The following is a 22,709-nucleotide window of genomic DNA, read 5'->3' on the forward strand; positions in this document are numbered from 1 at the left end:
ATTTGTGAGGTTAAGTTTCGATCAATTATTTAACTTTATAAAAAGTTCAACGGTTGATATAATTTTTAGTTAATTTTAACCAATAAAGTACTTTTACATTTTCTTTTCACTATATATAAGAAACAAAACATGAGAATTCAAAGTTAAATAAAACTTTATTACATTATCAAATCAAGAAAAATAGAAGAAAACCTCTTTAGACCATGCCATTTCAAAGCCTAATGTTTCTCATCGGAAAAGGAGAAAAAAAGTTAGGTTTATATACAAGCAGACATTAGCTTAGAAATTAAATAAAAATATATGTAATTATTTTCGCAATCAGACAATGAATGTTGCAGCCCACACAAACCATGAAAGCCGCAGACCATAAGTCCTAGATTCTAGTTTGGCGCTCCTTTTGCTCAACAGTAGAACATATCTGAACTCAGGATTTGAAACTGGTGTCACTCGCATGTGAGGTGAGTACCCTGCTACCTGGGCGATCATGTCACATGCAAGAAAGTTTATTGACTAACGTAGATTAAGCAAATTATGACGACAGACGACTCTTCTACTATGTCCTTACTCTTCTCAACCATGTCAGACAATCTATATTTTATACATTGTCAATTACATGAGACTGATATAAAAATAAATATTGGCTAGTCAGAATTGAAGTTTGATTTATCAACATAAAGTCTATCTAGGTATGACTGCAAAAATCCAACAAGAAAACTTTATATATATATATATACAGTAACGCCAAGTAGATTTGTTAGTTTCTAATACTGAAATTTTTTAATTTGAAAATAATTTCTGTGAAAACCCAAAAAAAAACAAAACAAAAAAAAAAACATTTCAATTAACATTGGAAATGAAAAAATAAATAAATAAATACTACTACAAAATGAAATGAGTTTTTTTTTTTAATTTTTATACAGTAGAACCCCAGGATACAGCATTAAAAATTAATAACAAAATACAGTACGGTATATAATACATATGTATCTAATCAAATAATATTATAGATAACACCGTAAGGTGGGGAAAATATAACCAGGGGTCCGGAAAAACATTGTATTCCACATTGCAACCTGGAAAAAAAGAGACATACCCTAGGGCTACCGTATTCCGGGGTCCTACTGTATTTAAAATATTTTTTTAATTCAAACAAAATCTTTTTGATATTTAAAAGACGTGGATTTACAGGTTGAGAAATGATAACAGTTTATGTGCAAGAAGTGTAAGACAATGGATACGGACGAGAAGTCAGATGTGGAGAAAATATGTTTGAATGGTGATTGGTTGGTTTTGTTTTACAGTATATCAATTCAGTAATTTGGAAAAAAAGAATTTTTTTCAAGTTCTTTTATCTTCAAATATTTATTCATGGTGTTTGGTTTGGTTGTTTTGTAGAAGAGAATTGTTTTGCTGTTGACTTTACAGAACATGATTGAGTTTTACAAAGAGAAAGAGAAAAACAATATCAATGTTAGGTGCATTTTAGGTCAGGAAGCTAATATCTTCAGACAGCTCGATCCAGTAAAAGCAGATTAAATGGTGAGGCTGTTGAGATTGTTATAAAGTTTTCTTAGTTTGGTGATGCTATTAGAATACAGCGCCGTATTGGTGGGATTGCAAAAATGGATGGAATAATTTTGACGAACTTCTATTACTAACCAATTCTTACTTTTATGTCAGGTGTTTGACGGAGCTCCAACATGTGGTCTTCTCCCTGTAAAATATTCGCAACAAATGTACCATAATGTGCGGCAACGTCACCTAGCAGTAGATGCAGTGAAATAGAGAGAGGAGCAGTAGGAGGTAGTAGGACTGGTGATGTCACGCAGGGATAGCAGAGGAATGAAGAAAGAGAGAGTGGAGTGGGAAAAATGTGACAACATGAACAGAAGGAGCAGAGAGCAGACGACAGAAAATTTCCACTAGCCGGTGACAGCTCTGTGAAAATTTGTTATGTAAAATGAAAAAAAAAACCCAGACAGGAAATAAAAGTGTCTCTCAAAAATAAAGTGAGTTCAAAGTATTTCTTTTATTTGTTTGCCACTTCGATGAGGGTCGAAAGATGAGAGGAAGAAAGAAATGAGAACGTCTTCTATAACGGTACACAAATAATTGTCTTGCTACAACAGTCTCCAACAATTTCCCATAATGTGCCTAAAACTAAATGAAAATTTAATGAGCAGAGTTTCTTTCCTAGAACTGTCCATTTATGGAGCAAAATACCATGGGGTTGCTTCCCGACTGACTATAGCATGGTCATTTTCAAATCTAACACGAATAAGTTTCTGTTGAACCATCCACTTAAATAAGTCATACCAAACTTCCACCATTACTGCTCATGTTGTCTCATCATCTACCTAACACTTATCCTTGAATCACCTCCAGGCCTTGATTATTACTTTTATGTTAGGTGTTTGACTGAGCTCCAACCTGTGGTCTTCTCCCTGTAAAATTTCAGTAAAGCAACTGGCCCTGACGGCATCCCAATTATAGTGTTAAAAAAGCTTCAACCAGAACTTGCTCCCATACTTACGAAACTGTTTAAGCACTGCCTTAAGAAGTGCTTTCCGACTCACTGGAAGACCTCGTCAGTTTGCCCTGTATTTAAGAATTCAGGTCATAAGTCATCTCCCTCTCAGTACAGACCAATAAGTCTCCTGTGTGTTATGAGTAAGTTGCTGGAATCCATATTAAATAGAGAAATAGTCAACCACCTCAGCAGAAACAACCTTCTTAGTGACACACAATATGGTTTCCGCTCTACAAGATTTACCGCAGATGTGCTGACGGTTATATCTCACAGGATTAGTGACAAAGGCTTCCTTTCTAGGGCAATTGCTCTTGACATATCAAAAGCCTTCGACAAGGTATGGCATAAGGGTCTACTTCACAAGATTTCCAGCTACGGTATAACTGGAAATGTTTTCTCAATCATTAAATCATTTCTCTCCGATAGGCTCATAAGAGTAGTGGTCGATGGATAAAAATCAGAGGCCTGCAGTATTAATGCTGGAGTCCCTCAGGGGTCAATCCTGGGCCCAACTCTCTTCCTGATCTACATCAATGACCTCCCTAAACACATACTTAAATCATTCGTTGACATCTATGCTGATGACACGACCATCTACGGCAACACATCAAAGGCTGTAAATGACAAAGTTCTCTCTGATTCTCTCTCCTCTGATCTCGAGCGCGTGGTTCAGTGGGGGAAGACGTAGCTGGTTACCTTTAATGCATCTAAAACCAAACTCCTATCCTTATATCATCAATGTTCTGATCCCCATCTGGCATCAATTGGGATGGATGGCTCTCGTCTGAGAGAGGCCCCCGTGTTTTGACAAGCTTCTGGGTTTGACCTTTACTCCTGATCTGAAATGGAACACGTACATCAAGTCTGTTGCCAAGGTCGCTGGAAAAATGGTGGGATCCTTCTACCGCTCCAGAAGATATCTCACTACTGATGCAATTCTCTATCTATATAAAAGCCAAGTACGTCCAAGGATGGAATACTGCTGCCATATCTGGGCAGGAGCTGCTAAAAACACCCTATTCTGCCTTGACAGAGTACAAAATAGACTTTGTGGCTTAGTGGGGGATGCCCTTTTCTCTACCCTGCAACCTCTCTCCCACAGAAGAGACGTTGCAAGCCTATCCTTGTTTTATCGTTATTTCCATGGCAGGTGCTCGTCTAAACTCCAATCTCTGGTCCCCCCTCGCCAATCTTTCACGAAAAACACCCGTCTAGCTGAATACACTGTGAAAAATTTTCCCCACTCTTTATCTGTGCCTAAATCAAAACGTGGATTCCATGAACAAAGCTTCTTTCTTAGAACTGCACGCCTGTAGAACTCTGTTCCGTCTGCCTGCTTCCCACCTGACTACAACTTGGATGTGTTCAAGTCCAACGTTAACAAATTCCTAATGAACCACCCTCTTAAGTAAACACTTCATCAAATCTCCACACTAACGTAATGTACATACTTGCAATAACCCTTATCCCTGAGTGGCTTCCAGGCTTTGATAAGTGGTGACCACTGTGTAAAAAAAAATTAAAAATTAAAAAAAATAAAAAGTAAGCAGTGACCCTGCAAGCAAAAAAAATAAAAAACGAGCTTTACAACTGTCAACCAAGTGAAGAGCCTATCCGGTAGTGTGATGAAGTATTAAAATGAAACCTGACCAATGACGGCTTAAGATGTGTGCTGCATAGCAGGGAATGATATAGGAATGATAGGACAGATGCATAATGTGAACCATAACTGTTATATTCCTAAATACTTAGGAAATAAAGACAAACGTGAGTTACACCGAGTGGTATGTGTAATGGGGTTTATTTATAATACAGAAACGTAAGGCTGCTCGCCTAAGGTAAATAGAAGTACATAGTAACAAGTATGGGGAAGAAAGTCTGATAATCAACACGTAAGACTATCCGTCTTACTGCGACTGCTTGTCTGCCGCTGTCTCCCGCTGTCTGCCAAACAGTCCAATATATATATACAGTTTGTAACCGGTGTATAGCCAGTTATGTTCCTTCACAACACCTCCCCCTGAAGCTGAAATCTTCCTGATTTTAGCTTAAATACCTCTTCCTTTTAGGGTCAGGGCTTAATCTCCTGGTAACTTTTCTCTTTCTTGCGCTTTTCCTTCTGGTCAGCGTTACCCGGGGTAAAGGTTTCTGTCCAGCCCGTATGGTCAGTTCAGGCGAAATATTCATTGTTTGCGGTACACACGCTGGTTTTGGTATATCAAAAATATCGCACAATGTTTCCATTGGTGTCTCTTCCACATTTGGAGACAGTCTGGGACGTATTTGATTTCTGTGTCTTTTGCAGACAAAACTTAATCCTTGGATGGTATAGACCATGCTCCCAATCCTTTTTTTGATAATACCTTCAACCCACTGATTTCGTCCATTTTGAAAATTTTTGAAATATACATTTTCACCTGGGGAGAAGCACTTGGTATTAAGGTTTTCTTTTTTGAAAACTTTCTTTTTCTCTGGTAGCAGCCTATCGAAGACAGATCTTATCTTTCTTGCAAACATTAGCTCAGCCGGGGAAGAATTGACATTATTATTAGGATTTGGTGTCACCCTGTAAATTGCTAAAAATGTTTGAATACATTGTTCGTCTGTGTCCGTAGTAAGATTTTTCTTAAGTGCCCTTTTAAACGTATCTACAAATTTTTCGGCCAACCCATTCGATCGTGGATGGTACACAGGTGTTGTCATATGTAGAATATTTAGTGAGTCACAGAATTCTTTGAATTCATGAGCAGTAAATGCTGTTCCATTATCGCTCACTAAGGTTTTTGGCACTCCAAAACGGCTAAAAATTTCATTAAGCGCACTCACAGTGTTTTTTGCTGTTGGATGTCTAAACTTAAATATTTCTGGCCATTTTGAAAAAGAATCTACAATAATCAAGTAAAAATAACCATTTATAGGTCCCGCATAATCAATATGCAGACGTGACCAGGGTAGGTCCGTCTTTGGCCATGGCGTCGTTTTTACTGGAGGATCTCGAGCTGCTAATTGACATCCTCTGCATGTCTTGACACATTTTTCAACTTCCTTGTCCATACCAGGCCAGTACACATATCCTCTCATAAGGGATTTCATTCTCGAAATGCCCGGATGACCTGTATGAAATTCCTTCAGAATTTTCCTCTGTAACGTTAGTGGAATTACGATCCTCTCACCATACATGAGCACATCTTCACAGATGGAAAAAGGCGTTGTTTGATCTACCTTTTTATTTTTTTTTATCCATCCCAATTGATTTTTCATTTTCTTAATGAAAATGTCATTTACTGCCTCTTTTTTTATTTTTTCGAAAGTTACCGGAAGTTCACGTATCATATTACACATTGAACTTGTACATTCACTTTCGTCTTTAAGCGCAGCAATTACCGTTTCTTCGAAACTTTCACTTCTTTTAGGGATCAACCGTGATAATGCATCTGCGTGCCCTAACTTTTTTGAGGATACATGTTCCATCTTAAACTGATAGTTTAAGAGGGTTACAGCCCATCGCTGTAATCGATTCGCAGTATGTGTGGGAATGCCTTTCTTTGATCCAAATATGGTAAGTAGGGGTTTATGGTCGGTTTGCAAAATAAAAGATCGTCCATGGAGAAATCGATTGTACTTTGTAATTCCAAATATTATCGACAGCGCCTCTTTTTCAATTTGGCTGTAATTTTTCTCCGCTGCAACCAACGTTCTTGAAGCATGGGCGATAGCTTTTGTCCTACCATCCTCATACTTGTGAAGTAATACAGCGCCAACACCGTAATCACTGGCGTCCGTTGCTAGTATTAGTTCCTTTTCTGGATTGAAATGTGCCAATGCTAAGTCTGACAGTAGACATCTTTTGATATTTTGGAAAGCAGATTCACATTCCTTATTCCAGTTCCATTTAACACCCTTTTTCAGTAACTCGTTAAGAGGAGCTCTTAAATTATGTATGTTAGGGATGTAAATTGCATAGTATTGAACTAATCCCAAAAACGATTTTAATTTTGTCACTGAATCTGGAGCAGGCATCTTTTCAATTGCTTCAGTCCTTTGTGGATCCGGTCTTCGACCCTCTTTGTCGATTATTTGACCTAGATATTTAATTTTTTTCATAAAAAAATCGCATTTTTCTGGGCTCAATTTAAAACCAAATTCCTGTATTCTTTTGAATACTTCTTTTACATGCTTCTTATGATCTTGCAAATTTTCACTTTTAATTAGGATATCGTCAAGGTAGGCCATTGAAAATTCCAACCCTGCCAGCATCGTGTCCATAATTTGCTGGAAAATAGCAGGAGCAACCTTTAATCCAAAAGGAAGCCTCTTTAGCTTAAAAATGCCCTTATGAGTATTTATGCCTAAGTATTTGGAGCATTCATCGCTGATCTTAATTTGCAAGTAAGCATCTGAGAGGTCTATCTTAGAAAAAATTTTTCCTCCGTTAAGCTTAGAGAACAGATCTTCTGCGGACGGAAGGGGATAATTATGGTCCAATAGACAGTCATTTAAACCCGTTGAAAAATCTCCACAGACCCTTATTCTGTTATTTTTTTTCTTTACATACACGGTTGGACTTGCCCAATCTGTGTGGTTAACTTTTTCAATGACTTCCAGTTGTTGAAGTCTATCCAACTCTTTTTCGATTGCGTCCATCGCTGAAAAAGGCACATTCCTTTTAGGTTTGAATACTGGAGTGGCATTTTTCTTTAATTCAAATTTTGCCTCTGTCTTAATACAGAGTCCTAGTCCTTCGGCAAAAACATTGGGAAATTCAGTTTTCAAATCCTTCAGGAAGTCTTCCCTTTGGTTTGCTTTTTCTGCAGTTAAAACGTTACAAAACGAATTTATGGGTTTCTCCCATAAATTAAACAGGACAATCCAATCTACCCCAAACAGGCATGTATTCTTTCCTGGTACGACGTACACTTTGGATTTATGAGTCTGGTTAGCGAATGTCACTTTGCATTTTAATTCTCCCTTGAACTCTAATCTTTTGCCGCACACACTTCTCGCCGTCTTTCTGGTTTTCGTTAATTCAGGTCGACCTATCCTTTTCCATATATCTTCATTTATAATACTAATATCTGCACCGCTATCCAGAAGCAATGTAACCAGATGTCCATTTATCCGAACATCAACATATTTCCGTCTTTCGCAGCTTTTTTCTTTATTCATGCGAAGCGTATTTACATTATCGGTCCCTTGTCTTTTCTTCTGGGCACAGTATGTTCCCTTGTGACCTCTGAGACCACATTCATAACATATTTTGTTCCTAAACCAGCAGGTCTTATTGTTGTGTCTTAAACTACCACAACATTTACACTTTAGCTTTGGGTCTTTGTATCCTTTAAGGATCCTGTGTTCTTGGAACCTGGACTTTCTTGTGGTCCCTTGCCTTTTTACTTGCTGCACCTTAAAAATATTTTTCTCTTCAATGCGAGTGTTGTCTTTCTTTATGTTAATCAGACGTTGACACTCTTCAGTGACTTTTTGCAATGTTATGTTAGGATCCGCCTCCATAATTGTTAGGATCCGTGAACGTATATCTTTGTCCCTTGGTGCTGTGAGACCTTGTACAAAGATTAAACATTTAAATTGGTCTGCGGAAATTTCATTCAATTTAAATGATTCGCATAAACAGTTCACAGTGCAAGCATATTCTAGATAGTCTTCAGCTTCTGCCTTCTGAATGTTCAAACATTTGTATCTAGAGTGAAATAGGCTATCCCTTTTATCAAATATTTTCGACAAGGTACTAATTGTTTCCTCGAACGAAACCTCCTCCGGTTTTTTTTGGTAGAATTAGATTTGCATACTTGGTGTTTTCATCAGTACCCAGTTTTTGTAGTAGCAGGGTAACTTTTTCCTCATCGGTCCAGTCTAAACATCTTTTCGTAAAAATTGTTTCGTATCTTCTGTAGTATGCAGGGAAAGTAACACCAGTATCCGGGGAGTAACGAAATTCCGTTAGTGAATTTGAAATACCCTCGGCAGAAAAATTAGTCTTCTTCCCGGTCGACGTTAGAATTAGCTTTTCTAAATTCTTTTGCTGTGTCGACATTTGTCGTTGTAGTATGTTTGTTTGTTCTTGTTGTGCCTCTAAAGTTTTTTGTGTTCTTTCTTGTTGTTGTTGCAGCTGTTGCTGTAGCTGTTGTTGTTGAATTTGTTGTTGTTGTTGTTGTTGCGCTAAAAATTGTTGAGTCATTTTTGTCTGTTCCTGGATGCTAAGGGCTAGAGCCTTAGTTAACTCTGCTAATTGTTCCATGTTAGCTTCTAGTACAAAAATGTCTTTTCGAATTCTACACAATAATTCCAAAGAAAAATCGTAAATTTACGTATATCGTAAATTAGTAGCAATATGCAGACACAACACGTTTCAACAAAGTTCATCCATAGTAATTCAACAGGCTTTGTAAAATAATTCTTTTTTTTTTTTTTTTTTTTTTCAACAACGTAAGTTCATACACAAAATATTTCTTACTTCCCACGACAAATAGTTCCAATTATTTATATAAAGGCAATAACAAACAATTAATTTTCCAAAAAAAAAAAAAAAAATATATGGCTGCCGTTCCCACGTGGCATAAAATGGTACAATAGTCGTTGTATTTATATTTTTTCTTTCGAAACTCGTAATCCTTTAGTGTAGTTTCGAATTCAACTTGCGACCATTTTTTTTTTTTTTTTTTTTTTTTTTTTTACTTGTCAAAATAAATATAAATTCCACTTTACCTTGAACATGTTTCTATAATTTCTTGTGAGTTCTTTACGAAGAAAAATCCGTACTTTTCGCTACTTTAGGTAGGAAAAATTTTTAAATTCATTGACGCACGTGGTCAAAAATCCTTGTGTAGTTTGTTTTTTTCGTAAAACAAAAAATCCTTGCATTGTACACAGTCCTTGGTACGGTAATTTATCTCTGTTAAGAGAAAGAACATCCTTTCGTCGCCATTGTTATATTCCTAAATACTTAGGAAATAAAGACAAACGTGAGTTACACCGAGTGGTATGTGTAATGGGGTTTATTTATAATACAGAAACGTAAGGCTGCTCGCCTAAGGTAAATAGAAGTACATAGTAACAAGTATGGGGAAGAAAGTCTGATAATCAACACGTAAGACTATCCGTCTTACTGCGACTGCTTGTCTGCCGCTGTCTCCCGCTGTCTGCCAAACAGTCCAATATATATATATATACAGTTTGTAACCGGTGTATAGCCAGTTATGTTCCTTCACAACAATAACACATTAAAACGAATGACCACAGAGGAAAATTTAATCTAGGAAATATAGTGAGATTTATAGCGTGCAGAACAGGAGCCTTTGTTGGTTTGGTCACAATTAAAGAATGGATGAGAATTCTTAGGTTAGTAGAGATAAAACAGTTGCGTTGCCAGAAAAAAAAAAAAGCTAAGGAAAACATGGAAGGAAGTGATAATGGATTTCAGAGAAAGAAGGATAAATAAAAACCTGGGCAGAGATTGATTAGTTTAGAAGTCAATTTCTAAAAGTTATCCAACACATGCTGGCACATAAAAGAGATGTTGAACTGAAGATGAAAATTACCTTTGTCTTTTATAGTTGGGTGTCCCATCACTCGGACTGCTCAATGCTCTCTTTTCCCCTTTTAAAGCAGGGCTGGTATCAGCTAAGTTTTCTGGGGTTCCTATTTCCTGATTGGCTGGCACTGCTACGGGGGTCGTGCTCCCAGGCTGAGAAGCTGCAGGGACAGAAGGCGTCGGAGATACCTCCTCTTCTACTTCCATTTCATCTGTCACAAAAAATAATGCAGACAAGACACACGATTTATAAATGGATCATTTTTAACTTCACTTTTACTTTCTCAAAGCACTTTTCTCATAGTGTTTGAAATAAAACAATCAATAACGTTGAGACAATTGTAATTGGAATCAGAAATTGAAGAAAATCTTAGCCAGGGCTCTACACTGCAAGTGAAACAGTTGCATTTGCGAGTGATTTTTCAAAGTGGCGACAAGAAATAATGAACCGCTTATCTTTTGGCGATTGCATTTCTTTCACTGGCAATCTTCCAAAGCTCACTACTGAGTGAAAAATATCTTTTCAACTTTTTTTTTTTTTTAAATGAATAAAGTTAAATTATTTAAACAATAAAAGTTTAATAGAACAATATACTTTTTTTTTTTTTAAATGAAGGCTGCTTAAAAAACATCTGAAGAAATTAGAATGTTTTATACCTTCAAGTATCAACATAAAATTTATTGCATATTTAGAATTACACTTATTTAAAAATATACAGAAAACTCTTTATGATGTACATTTTTGTCACAGAACGAAGATGTCATATTCTAAAAATCATATGGGTTTGGCTAGTAACTTTTCTATTTGGCTAGTAAACGAAAATATTTAGTTGTCAAAGGTCAACTAAATATAAATTTGTCCATAAAGCCCTGTTAACATTTTGGGGCATTGAAATCGGAAAAATTTGTGCCTATTTTCAAGTTAAATTCAAGTTTTATGATATCTTTTTATTATTAAATTGTTAGGTGAAAATACAAAATAATTACAAAGCCTCTCCATCTTAAGAATGAATTTCTATTTCTAAATAATAAGATTAATTCGCATGATAACATAAGTGCATAAGTACCGAAAGTTTATTTGTATAAAAATAAATGAAAACTGCGTTTAAACGGGATAGGAATGTTTAATACAACAAATAAGATGTCCAAGAATTTTTATACATATTAATATTATATTCTGTTACTGTTAATTAATAAATACTACCAATTTCATTAAAATTGGTTGATTTCCTGAACTTTGGATAAATTTTTAAGTGAAGGGGGGAGGGGGGGGGTCTGCAACTCTAAAACAGTCTCCCAAACTTCTGAAATGCTTTATTTAAAAGCCCATGCAGGATACTCCCAGGTGTGAGTAGTCTTCTAGCATGGAGATAAGGTGTTTTGTAACTATTCTGTACTTTCACCTAACAGGTCCTGGATATGACCTTAAACTATATCCAGTGGTGAGGCCTCAGCTTGCGGGATTTGGGGAGTGTGGAGCCACCCTTTAATTACCATTGCTCCCAGATCCACTCTGACACGGAGTGGTAGTACCTGTTAGGGTCCCAACTATGGGTTAAATAGAAATCGACTTGAAAACAACAAATATATTCTATTAAAAAATTTTCTTCAAAATCTTTGGATTCGGCATTAAAAAACCCGAAAAGGGTTGATATGCCATAAAATAAAAACAACCAACCAACTTTCACCTAACAATTTAATAAAAAATTATAATTATATTGTACTAATGTTTAGAAACCTATTCTTAACATGAGGACGGGAGGGTGTTTTGTAACTATTCTGTACTTTCATTTAACAATATAATAAAAATGGATATCATAAAACTTTAATTTAACTTGAAAATAGGATAACAAAAATAACACTAATTTTTTTTAATTGTTTTTGTTTCATTTTAATTCAAACGGCTTCACGCGACACCATTTTTTTTTTTTTTACTTAAGTAAAAAACGCTTTTAAATGAGTAAAAATACACAAACCACTTATCCAGTTAAGTAAAAGAATAACTTATCTTGCCTATGATAACATTTATTGGGTTTACTTTACAATCCACAAAAGTATGCACAACTGATCACAAAACAAATATATGACAAATAAATGTTACCAAAGGCAAGATAAGTTACTCTTCTACCTACCTCGATAAATTTTGGGTGTTGTAAATGTTTATTCTATTCGAAAAGCAAATAGTATCGAGCGTTACATGTGGAAAATAATGAATGTTTCTTGAAATGTTTGAAGTCTCAACAATGACTTAAAAATAAAAAATTATACAAAATAGTGGTAGAAACCCACCCAATCATTGTCACAGCAACTTAAAGCGGTTAAAATGAAACTTAATTATGCTAATTACTTTAATGTACTTAAAAACATTATTGTAATCTGCGCAAAATTTCTTTCATTTGATATGCTACATGCCATATTTTGTTTATAATTTCTTTGAATTGTGTCGGGGTGACCATCTTGGATTTTTCACAGTATAATGATGACAAATGATAATGTCTATCAGAATAGTATTTTGCATGATGATAAAGCTTTACCTCTCATATTTTTGTTACCTGTTTTTATGATGTTTCTACTTAAAGCGGTTAAAGTGAAACTGAAATATGCTAATTAATCTGTAAGTTACCAAGTGAGATGGCCGTAAATACAGCTATCTGAACCTTCATGGTTTTATGATAATGGGTTTAAAATTTCATCCTAATATCTTAAAAAGATCTGAATTTACGTTTTTAAAGATGGGTTAGTCTGTAAATTGTGCACATTTTCTACCATTTTCAGTCACAAGATTATATGCATTTGAATAGGACTGACTTCAGACAAAATGTCCAGTGAACCATGCATTTTTTTGATAATTTGAATGGTCATAACTCCAGTTCTAATGGACCAGTTTTAAAAAACTAAAGATAATATTTCTTTGTTTTTTATACTCTTTTCAATAATACTTGATTTGATTCGATGTAAAGAAAAAAAATGGTGTGGTATTGCTACTATAATATGCATGAGGGAAGAAAGGGTGTACATAAATCTAAGACAATGGCAGAATTGTTAGAAAATGGCCTCCAGACCGTAGTGGGATAGGGACGTAAAGGGATGGTAACATTTAATGCTAGTAAAACTAAACTACTCTCCTTTAACAATTACAAAATGCATCTCCAACCACCAATATCCATGGCAGGTAACACCCTACCTGAGAATTCTTCCTTCAAACTCCTCGGCCTAACATTCACTGGCAATATGAACTGGAACAAATACATTGAGGACATTTCAAAGGCTGCTGCAAACAAGGTAGGTTCTCTCTATCGTGCTAGAAGACTACTCACACCTCGGAGTATCCTGCACCTCTACAAGGTCGCCATTTGCCCCTGCATGGAGTATTGTTGCCACATTTGGGCTGGTGCATCTACCACTAACCTCTCCCTCTTGGATAGAGTCAAAAAAAAAAAAAAAAGAAAAGAGTTTTCAACCTAATAGGTTCCACTTTGTCCACTAAGCTCCAACCCCTGCTCCATCACCGCAATGTTGCATCTCTGTGCCTGTTTTACAAATATTTTAATGGAATGTGCTCTTATGAAGTCGTTGCAGTTGTGCCTCCTCAACATACATATCCCCAACAAACCCGCTTAGCAACAAAATCTCACCCCTTCACTGTTGAGGTCCCTAAATGCCAGAAAACTTTCTACTTTAATAGCTTCTTCCCTCGAACAGCTACATTTTCTAATTCCCTTCTTATTTAGATTTTGGAATTCCCTTCCTGCTACCTACTTCCCTGGCTCTTCTGATATGATATTTAAATGTAACAAACCAAGATCTTGTAAATCATTCCTGGGTCTGGTCCCAAATAGTAGCCCCTCGTGTCCAAGTGGCGATATGCCTCGTTAGGAGTGAATGCGAGTAAAAAAAATTTTTTTAATTTATTTTTTTTACAAATTTTTCAACATGAAATATTTCTAGAACTATTCTGTTTATTCTTTGAATAAATACATTCTGTTATAACTTATTTTATTTATTTATTTTTTATGGCACTAATGCACTTTAACCAGAAATATATTTTTTTTGTTTTCATTTTCCGAAGAGTTCTTTGAAGTAGGAAAATGGGGAAGACAATTCAAATTAATGATTCTTCAAACAAAACTTTTCTGGTAATTCAAAACAAGTTTTTTTTTTTTTTTTTACCTGAAATGCATTTGTTTGATATTGTAGAATCACCAAAGTGCACATGACATTTTTTTTTTTTTTTTTTTTAAATCTATAATGAATTACTAAGAATTTTCGTTTTGTAAAACAGAAAAATTTTTGTTGCTTACCTTCCATTCCAGGAAACATGTATGGCAGATAATCTGACACATGTTCCTCCCGGTGGTAGATTTCTCGACTCTTTTGATTGGGAAAACCAAAATTTGATTTCTTTGGTTTCGGAAACGCCGCTAGGTCCTTTCCAAAAGGCAAAGCCTCAACATGCTTGACATAATCTTCCAATTCCGGTAAACTAATATCCAAAGTGCGGAAAGCTAAGCCTAAATCATCCAAGTTTACTTCGGTTCTTCCATCTAAACAAGAAAAAAATAAATTAAAAAAAAAAAAAATGAATGAAATATACTTTCTTGATAATTCTTAATGAAAAAAGCATAAAATTTTGTTAAAGTTTAAAAGATAAAATATGCTCAGAAATAATTCATAATTATATATTAAAAAAAAATTTAAAAAAAAAAAAAACATTAGTTCTTGTCCAGAATTCACCCTTTATTAAAAAACAAAGGAAAATCTGTATTGTGACCAAAAGAAAATATCATATTCCAAAAATCACATAAATTGATTAAGTATTTTTATCATTAAATAAGAAAATCAAATTTTATGAGTAAGAGAAGAGCAACCATTTTGTCCAACATTTTTTAAATAATCTAAAACAATAAAAAACAAAAACGAAGGGAGATAACTCATTTCAAATTTGAAATGAGTTATGTTGTAATACCATCAAAATCCTGCTAATCACTTAAAAAATGATAATCTTTATAAAAATATTTCTATGTGATAAATTTACATGATTTTTCTAATCTTTTTTCATTTTGTTGCAGGTACGTACATCATACAGATTTTTTAAATCTTTTTAATATAGGGAGAATTCTGAACAAGAAACAAGAAATCTACATGTAAAGAGTAATTGTAGTAGTCACAATGCGGGTCCAAAAGGTAAATTTTTTTATTAATAAAAATATTTTCATTTTTCATAAAATAAGAAAAACGAAAAAACAAAGGAAAACGAAAAAAGGAAAATGAAAAAGAAAGGAAAATGAAAACGATAAAAGGAAAAAGAAAAAAAAGAAAGAAAAGGAAAAGAAAAAAGAAAGAAAAGGAAAAGAAAAAAGAAAGAAAAGGAAAAGAAAACGGAAGCAAAAACGAAAATGAAAGAGAAGAGAAAAAAGAAAAAAGGATAAAAAGAAAAAAAGAGGACAAAGAAAAAGAATTTTAATCTAGCTAAGATAAAGTTATTAATAAAATACTTTTTCAAGTTTTTCTAAAAACTAATTGATAAAATAGAATATAACAATCTATAAGTGAAAGAAAATAGATATACTCATGAAAAATAGAATCTGTAGGGGGAAATTATATTAGTGGCTTGGCAAAGCCACAGGGGAGACAACCGAATCAGCAAAACTGAAGCTGCTTGCCAGGACACTATATATATATATATATATATATAAAAATGTAGTCAAATTTGAGCATATTTTATTGGTTTTAAAATATAGGTTCTGTAATACACACACACACATATATATATATATATATATATATATATATATATAAATCTAAAAAAAAAAAAAAAAAATGATGGGAACTTAATTGCTGATAAATTGCTGATTTTAATTACATAAAAGTAGAAACAAAAAATAAATAAAAAAATTATGAAAACTGAAATTTTGGCCCACTCTCTGAATTAGTGTTCTGTACATATAGTATAAACTGTTACATATTAGGGACCTTATGCCAATAAGTAGCAATTAAGTTAGCTAGTGTGAATTTTGATACAAGTTATCTTTAGTGCATGTCATGATAACCTGTCTGCAAACAGAATTGTACACAAAGGCGAGTGACGCAAGTTGAAACAGGATGGGGAGGGGTAAGTCAAACTTAACAAAGAAGGAATCAAACAATATGAAGATATGACACAACGTCACATTTTCAAACAAGAGAAACAAAGATTTTCAAATCAACCTCTCTGTTGGAAGCATGCGAATGGGATATGCTAATGATGTAGAGGACTGATAATCCCAGTGAATGTTACTTTAATGCCTGGCCGTCTGCATATCATTCATTTCGTTAGATAGAAAGTTTAAGAAGTAAGTCTCTCTCCTTAGTTCATTCTCTCACATAAAACCTTGAAGAACTAGCAAATGTCTTCATTCTGCAAAAGAAGTTTTTTGTGTAGTTAAACAGCTGATCATTGGCACAGCCACACATGAAACATGGCAAAGATGAAACGAAGCAATGATAAAGAGAACAAAAACACCAGCATGTATAATCACCTGCAGGTATGTATAAAAAGACTTTTATTCGGCTTATTGATCGGATGAAAGAGTAAGAAAATTACATTAAAATTGGATATATGTATTTGAAAGTTTGAAGGTGGTCCCCCCCACCTCACCCAGCTCTCTTAGAGGGAGCACATAAAATCCAGTACTCTGAAAGGCACATAGAAATTTGGATTCACTTCTATTGTTTTCCCAGGAGAATTTTATACATATTTAAATTTCATCAAAAACATGATATATTTGAAGTTTTAAGAGAGATTCTGCTCCCATTGTTCCTTTGGTTTGAAAGTTACTTTCAATAAAGTTGTGTGATCTTCTGATTAACTTAAACAGTTTGTTGCACATGTTTGTCTCCATAACACACCTTCTTTCAACTCCATTTCACATTCTCCCCATGACTCTTTATGCACCTGGTATAGTCTCAGTTGCATAAAAAGCCTGCTTTACGCACATGTGATCGTCATGCACAAAAGTAACAGTGAGTCTCCATCTTTTTTTTTTTTTTTAATCAAGCGACTGAACCCTACAAAGCACACACACACACGCTCTTCAGGTAAGTTACGATTTTCCCAACAAAGGCACTTAAGAGATTTGAGACCATTTTCATTGTCTTCCCCAGAAAATTTTATATCTAAATCTGCTTTTAGTTTTTTTATGTACATTTTCTATCCTTTCTTTCTATTGGGAATAAACACAGACATTGACATTTATAGAGACTAGAAGAATACCCGTCCCAAGACAGGTAAAATCAATTCTCCAGTTTTGCATCACTTTTACGCCCCCTTACGGAGATTAAAATCATGGTTATAATCTCCAGAATCCTTGTTCTCAGCTTGATTAAAATCCATCAAGTGATTTTGATTCTAGAAAATGTCTAAAATTTAAAATTTAAAGCACAAGTTAAAGGTATCTTAAAACAAATTAAATTCAGGAAATCTTGTTTAATTAGTGTTTAATGACTATTGATCAAATTAAATTAAAAATCTGAAATATTTGATTTTTTTTTTTTTAAGGGAGATCTTGCCCATATTATGCTCTCCTAAAAAAAACTTAGAAATTGAAATTTGAGGAATTGATGTTTAATACATATTGCTAAAATTTCACAAAAATATCAGATATAATTGCCTCCCTTTTTTATCTGATTTGAATAAAACTAAATTACTACATGTAATTTCACAAAAATATGAGAATTACCTCCCCTTTTTTATCTGATTTGCAAAAAACTAAATTAACATACATTTAATTTCCCAAAATATAATTACCTCCCTTTTTTATCTAATTTGCATAAAGCTAAATTAACCTACATAAAAAAAAACATATCAGAATTGCCTCCCTTTTTTTATTATCTTATTTGCATAAAACTAAATCAATGCACATATTATCCATATTGCACCCTCTTACACTTTGCAGCTGTATCAAATTCATAATGATCGGTTAATTAGTTTTTATATATATATATATATATATATATATATATATATATATATATATATATATATATATATAAACAAACATTCCTAACTTTAAATAATATATAAATTCTACAAAATAAATAGAATCAAAATTCATATATCCTGCTTTAAAAAAAATTATATACAATAAAATTCAAATTAAAAATTAAAAAGATTTAAAAATCACAACAAAGCCAGAACAAATGAAGCTTTTTGGAAAGAAAAAAAAACATGCAAAAACATTTGTGATCAAACAACTTTAAAATAACTTTTTTCTTGTTAATCACACATTTCATAAAAGATGTATAAGTAAAAACTAACACAATGAGAAAGACTACAGGCTATATATAATTTATAAAATATAGCAAAAAAATATAATATATATATATATATATATATATATATATATATATACGAGCAAAAAGTTAAAACATGTTAAAAAACACCTTGAAAAAGAGTTAAAAACATATTTAATCTGAAAAGGAAACACTTGATAAGTGGATAGTCCTTAATCCGCGGAGTTTTGAAGAAATACTTTCCTTCTCATCAGAGGGTAGGAATTAGCAAAATGCGGGATCGGATTTTGTATACAAAAGTATTTGATGAAACAACAAGTAAGTCATAGATCTTACTTGATAACAAAAAAGTGAAGCAGAGGGAATATGGTGAAGAAAAAGGTGATTACACGTGAATGGATAGTCTGGTGAAATATTATATAATATATATAATTATATTTATAAATATTAATTCTTTAATATTTATAATATACTTTATTTTACCATCTTGGATCATTTTGGTAAATTTAATTATAATTTTTATTTTATATATATATATATATATATATATATATATATATATATAAAATGACACATGAAAAAAAATTATAAACAACATGTAACCCAATTTGAAAACAAAGTTATGTTTCTTTTGTGGGTTAAAATAAAGTTGTTTACATCCTTCGTCAGCTGATATCTGTGCTTTACAATGAATGCCCAAGAAAAGGCACTTCTGATTAATCACCAATTTAAAAATATTCTGTTATTCTGAAAAAACAGTCAAGTTCATTTGCATATTTTCCAGGGAATTGATTGTGAAGTACAAATATCAGCTGACAATGGAATGTAAACAAAGACGGACGGAACTTCATTTTAACCCTTTTATGAAAGTTAATTTTGTTACAAGATATAAACTTAGTGGTAAAATTGCAGTTTAGCAGCCGAAAAAGAATGCGCTGAAAAATTGTGTACAGGTGATAAAAATGGTTTTAAGATTATAACATGATGAACATTTTAGAGTTGAAATGTATTTAGTATTACTTAGTATTACACATGAAATCTAAAGAGAAAAGTTTTAAAAGTATAAATATTGCTAGTATATCCAAGATGATGGCATATCATGTTTTCCATCTTGGAAATATGTTAATATAATTATATTAGCATATTTATTCAATTTAAAAAAATTTTTATTCAGCGTTCATGCATAATACTAAATAGATTTTGACTCCAAAATGTTCATCATGTCATAATCTTAAAAAAAATTTAAAAAATTATTTTCTATACACAATTTTTCATCACATTCTTTTCAGGTCGCAAACGACGGTTTCACCAACTTAGAATTAAAAATAATGCACATATAAAAAAAATTTCAGACATTTCTTTTTTTTTTTTTTCAGTGAAGGAAGAGTAATTTTGGAAAATTATTTGAATCGCATTTGTAAAAAAAAAATTAAATTCATACTAGATTCAAGCAAAATTGAAATTTAGGACATAATTTAAAAGAATTGAACTATTTACCTATTTCTGTAAATTTACACACACACATATTTTTTTTATTTATTTATTTTTATTTTTTGGCAAACTTTAAGTATCTCCATTTTCTTTTTCATTTCATATAAAAAACTTTCCAACAGTTTTTGAGGAACATACATTTGTCTCTGAGAAGTTATTTAGTGATTTTTCTCTATTCAACGAAACATGTGTAAGACATACTTCATAAAATAAAAACTTACCAATGCAAATTACATACATTTTCAGGTTTTGGAATGATAACCAACGATTATATATATATATAATTAATTGAATTTCCCGAATATTGAGCTTTTTCATCTGGTTAGGATTGTCCTATAAATATTAATATCTATACTAGCTTTGTTTACATTTTTGGAATGCACATATATGTATCTATAAAAGTGAAAATGTGTGTGTGTGTGTATGTGTTTACATTTCCCTACCAAATAACTGTCAGTTTTCGATCTAGAGACTCAAAATTTGACATAAGGAATATTGAGATTTAGGAAAATCTTTTTAATCGGTTTTTGGCGATAAATTTGGCAGTCAAGAGGTCAAAATTCAACAATTTCACCTTTGGAAACTCTACCAAACTCCTCGTCAATTTTGGATCTAAACACTTGAAATTTTAAATGTAGGTTACTTGGACATGGATCAAACTTTTTAATTTGATTTGAACCCAAAAAAATTAATGTTAAGGGGTCAAAATTAGGGTCAAAGTTTTAAAAAATTTACTTCTGTGGTCTCTACCAAATTACTCAGCCAATTTTTGGTCTAAACATTTGAAATTTTACATCAAGAGATAGTTTGGGTCCAAGATTTAAGCTGCCAAGAGGTCAAACTTCAAAAGAGTTGACCTTTGCGGTATCTAGCAAACTATTCAGCCAATTTTGGGTCTAAACACTTGAAATTTATACATAACGTGTATTCAGACATTCAGCAAGCATTTTAATCGGATTTCGGGTGAAAATTTGGCTGCCAAAAGGTCAAAGTTGATATTGACCTTTGCAGATTCTACCAAATTCCTCCGCCAATTTTGGATCTAAAGACTTGAAATTTTAGATGTAGGTGACTTGGACATGGGTAAAACTTTGTATATTGATTTCAGACCAAAATAATAAATGTTACGGGGTCTAAGTGACAATCAAAGTGAAAAAAATTGACCTCTGTGGTCTCTACGAAATTACTCAAATTTTGATCTAAACATTTGAAATCTTACATAAAGTGTATTCACACGTAGGGCAAGTTATGAACAGTACATTGGGCTCGAGCAAAACCGGGTTGAACTGCTAGTATATATTGTGTGTGTATTCAAAATTTTTTTTTACCAAGTTTACAAACTGAATAAATTATATATATATATATATATATTGTATACTTATATATTATTAGAAATGACCAAAATAACATTTCTTTACAAATTCGATGACGCCCTCTATTTTGATATACCAGACATAAAAATTAATATTTTTGAAATAACTTCAACGTTGATCAAAGGATTGGTCACTGAAACATTTTTCATATAAATCGGAAGGCTACATTCTTTGCATACAAATATTAACCATCATCATCATCAATTGTAATAGCACACTTTATTTTGTTTCAATATATGTATGTGTGGCACAAGGCAAAGTGACAAGCTCCTTTTGTATGACCATGGATCAAACTTGAGGCTTACGGAAACAATTCTATTTTCGTATATTTTTATTATACCCAACTTACAAGATTCCTTGTTAATCAGAATTCTCTTGTTCCTGTTAGCTGAACAAAGCAAGATTTGTTGTCAAAACCAACCAGATTCTTCAGTATCAGAAAGATAAAAGGTCAAATTACAGGGCTCCCAACGATAACCAGAGATTGTGAATAACTGCCACAATTGGTATTTGCTCTTTCTATCTTTTTTCTGATCTCTCTTTTCTGCCATCACAAGAAAGAATGGTAGTTGTTAAAAATCTGTCACACAGAAAATATGAGATTTGAGTTTTATTGGTTTTTGAGATGCAGTGAGGAAAAAATTATTTCTATAAAAAAAAAATGTTTTTCCTACTTTTTAACAGATGTTCACTTTTTATTCATTTATTTATTTTTTTTTTACAAAGGGGTTAGTTAACACATATCAAGGCCTGGAGGCCATTTGAGGTAAGGGTTAATGTGTATAGCGTAGTTATTAGTTCCTTATCCCAAAGAATAATTTTTTGGGACAGGTAGCAGACAGGACGCTTTTGAGGATTTAAATACAGGATGGGTTCAATACAATGTTCAAACACTGGTCCAAACGTAAAATGTGACCATCGACCAGAACAGACGATAACACATATGCATAAATATTTATTCTTTGTGTGTGAGGGGAAAGATGCTGATTCAGTATCAAGCAAAATCAAGCATCAGAAGCAGCTGACATGAAGTATTAGCATTAAAGCTGCTTATAAACAAAATGATGATTTATTAAAGGCATAAGTTAGAAACAAAATTTCCCGCAGAAGGAAACGTGTCGGCGCAATGCAATACAGTTCACAAAGTCAACAAATTTTTCTTTTACCAAGTGAAATTTATTTTTATCATCTCATTAGGCATAATAGTGTTCACTAATATCCGGCAGACCAATAATAGTGTTCACTAATATCCGGCAGACCAATAATAGTGTTCACTAATATCCGGCAGACCAAGGTCTGATTTTTTGTTGAGTCATATCAAAGACTCAGAAAATGGTATTTGATGTCTCTTTTTTAAACACTAGGTATTATAATGTGAAAATCAAGCAACCTAGGAAACTAGTGGCTTCCTATATCCTGGTGTAAAGCCTTCATTGAAACATTTTCAATTACAGTCAATTCATTTTTTTTTTTTATGAATAGGAATCTTTACTCT

At 33.0% G+C, this 22,709-nt stretch overlaps 1 protein-coding gene across 2 annotated transcripts in view; it reads right to left on the reverse strand.

Annotated features, from left to right (window-relative positions):
* The window catches only part of LOC145249720 (uncharacterized), an 86,381-nt gene that overhangs the window by 27,112 nt on the left and 36,560 nt on the right, over window positions 1–22,709 (reverse strand). For both annotated transcript variants that reach the window (XM_080111602.1, XM_080111601.1), the window contains 2 exons: window positions 14,381–14,623; window positions 10,087–10,291 (listed from right to left, as the gene is read on the reverse strand). In XM_080111602.1, coding sequence (XP_079967728.1) covers window positions 10,087–10,291; window positions 14,381–14,399 — 224 coding nt within the window. In that variant the 5' untranslated portion in view covers window positions 14,400–14,623. The remainder of the gene's footprint in view (window positions 1–10,086; window positions 10,292–14,380; window positions 14,624–22,709) is intronic.

This window comes from Euprymna scolopes, chromosome 28, assembly GCF_053919585.1.
Source record: "Euprymna scolopes isolate OS-2025 chromosome 28, ASM5391958v1, whole genome shotgun sequence".
NCBI lineage: Eukaryota > Metazoa > Mollusca > Cephalopoda > Sepiida > Sepiolidae > Euprymna > Euprymna scolopes.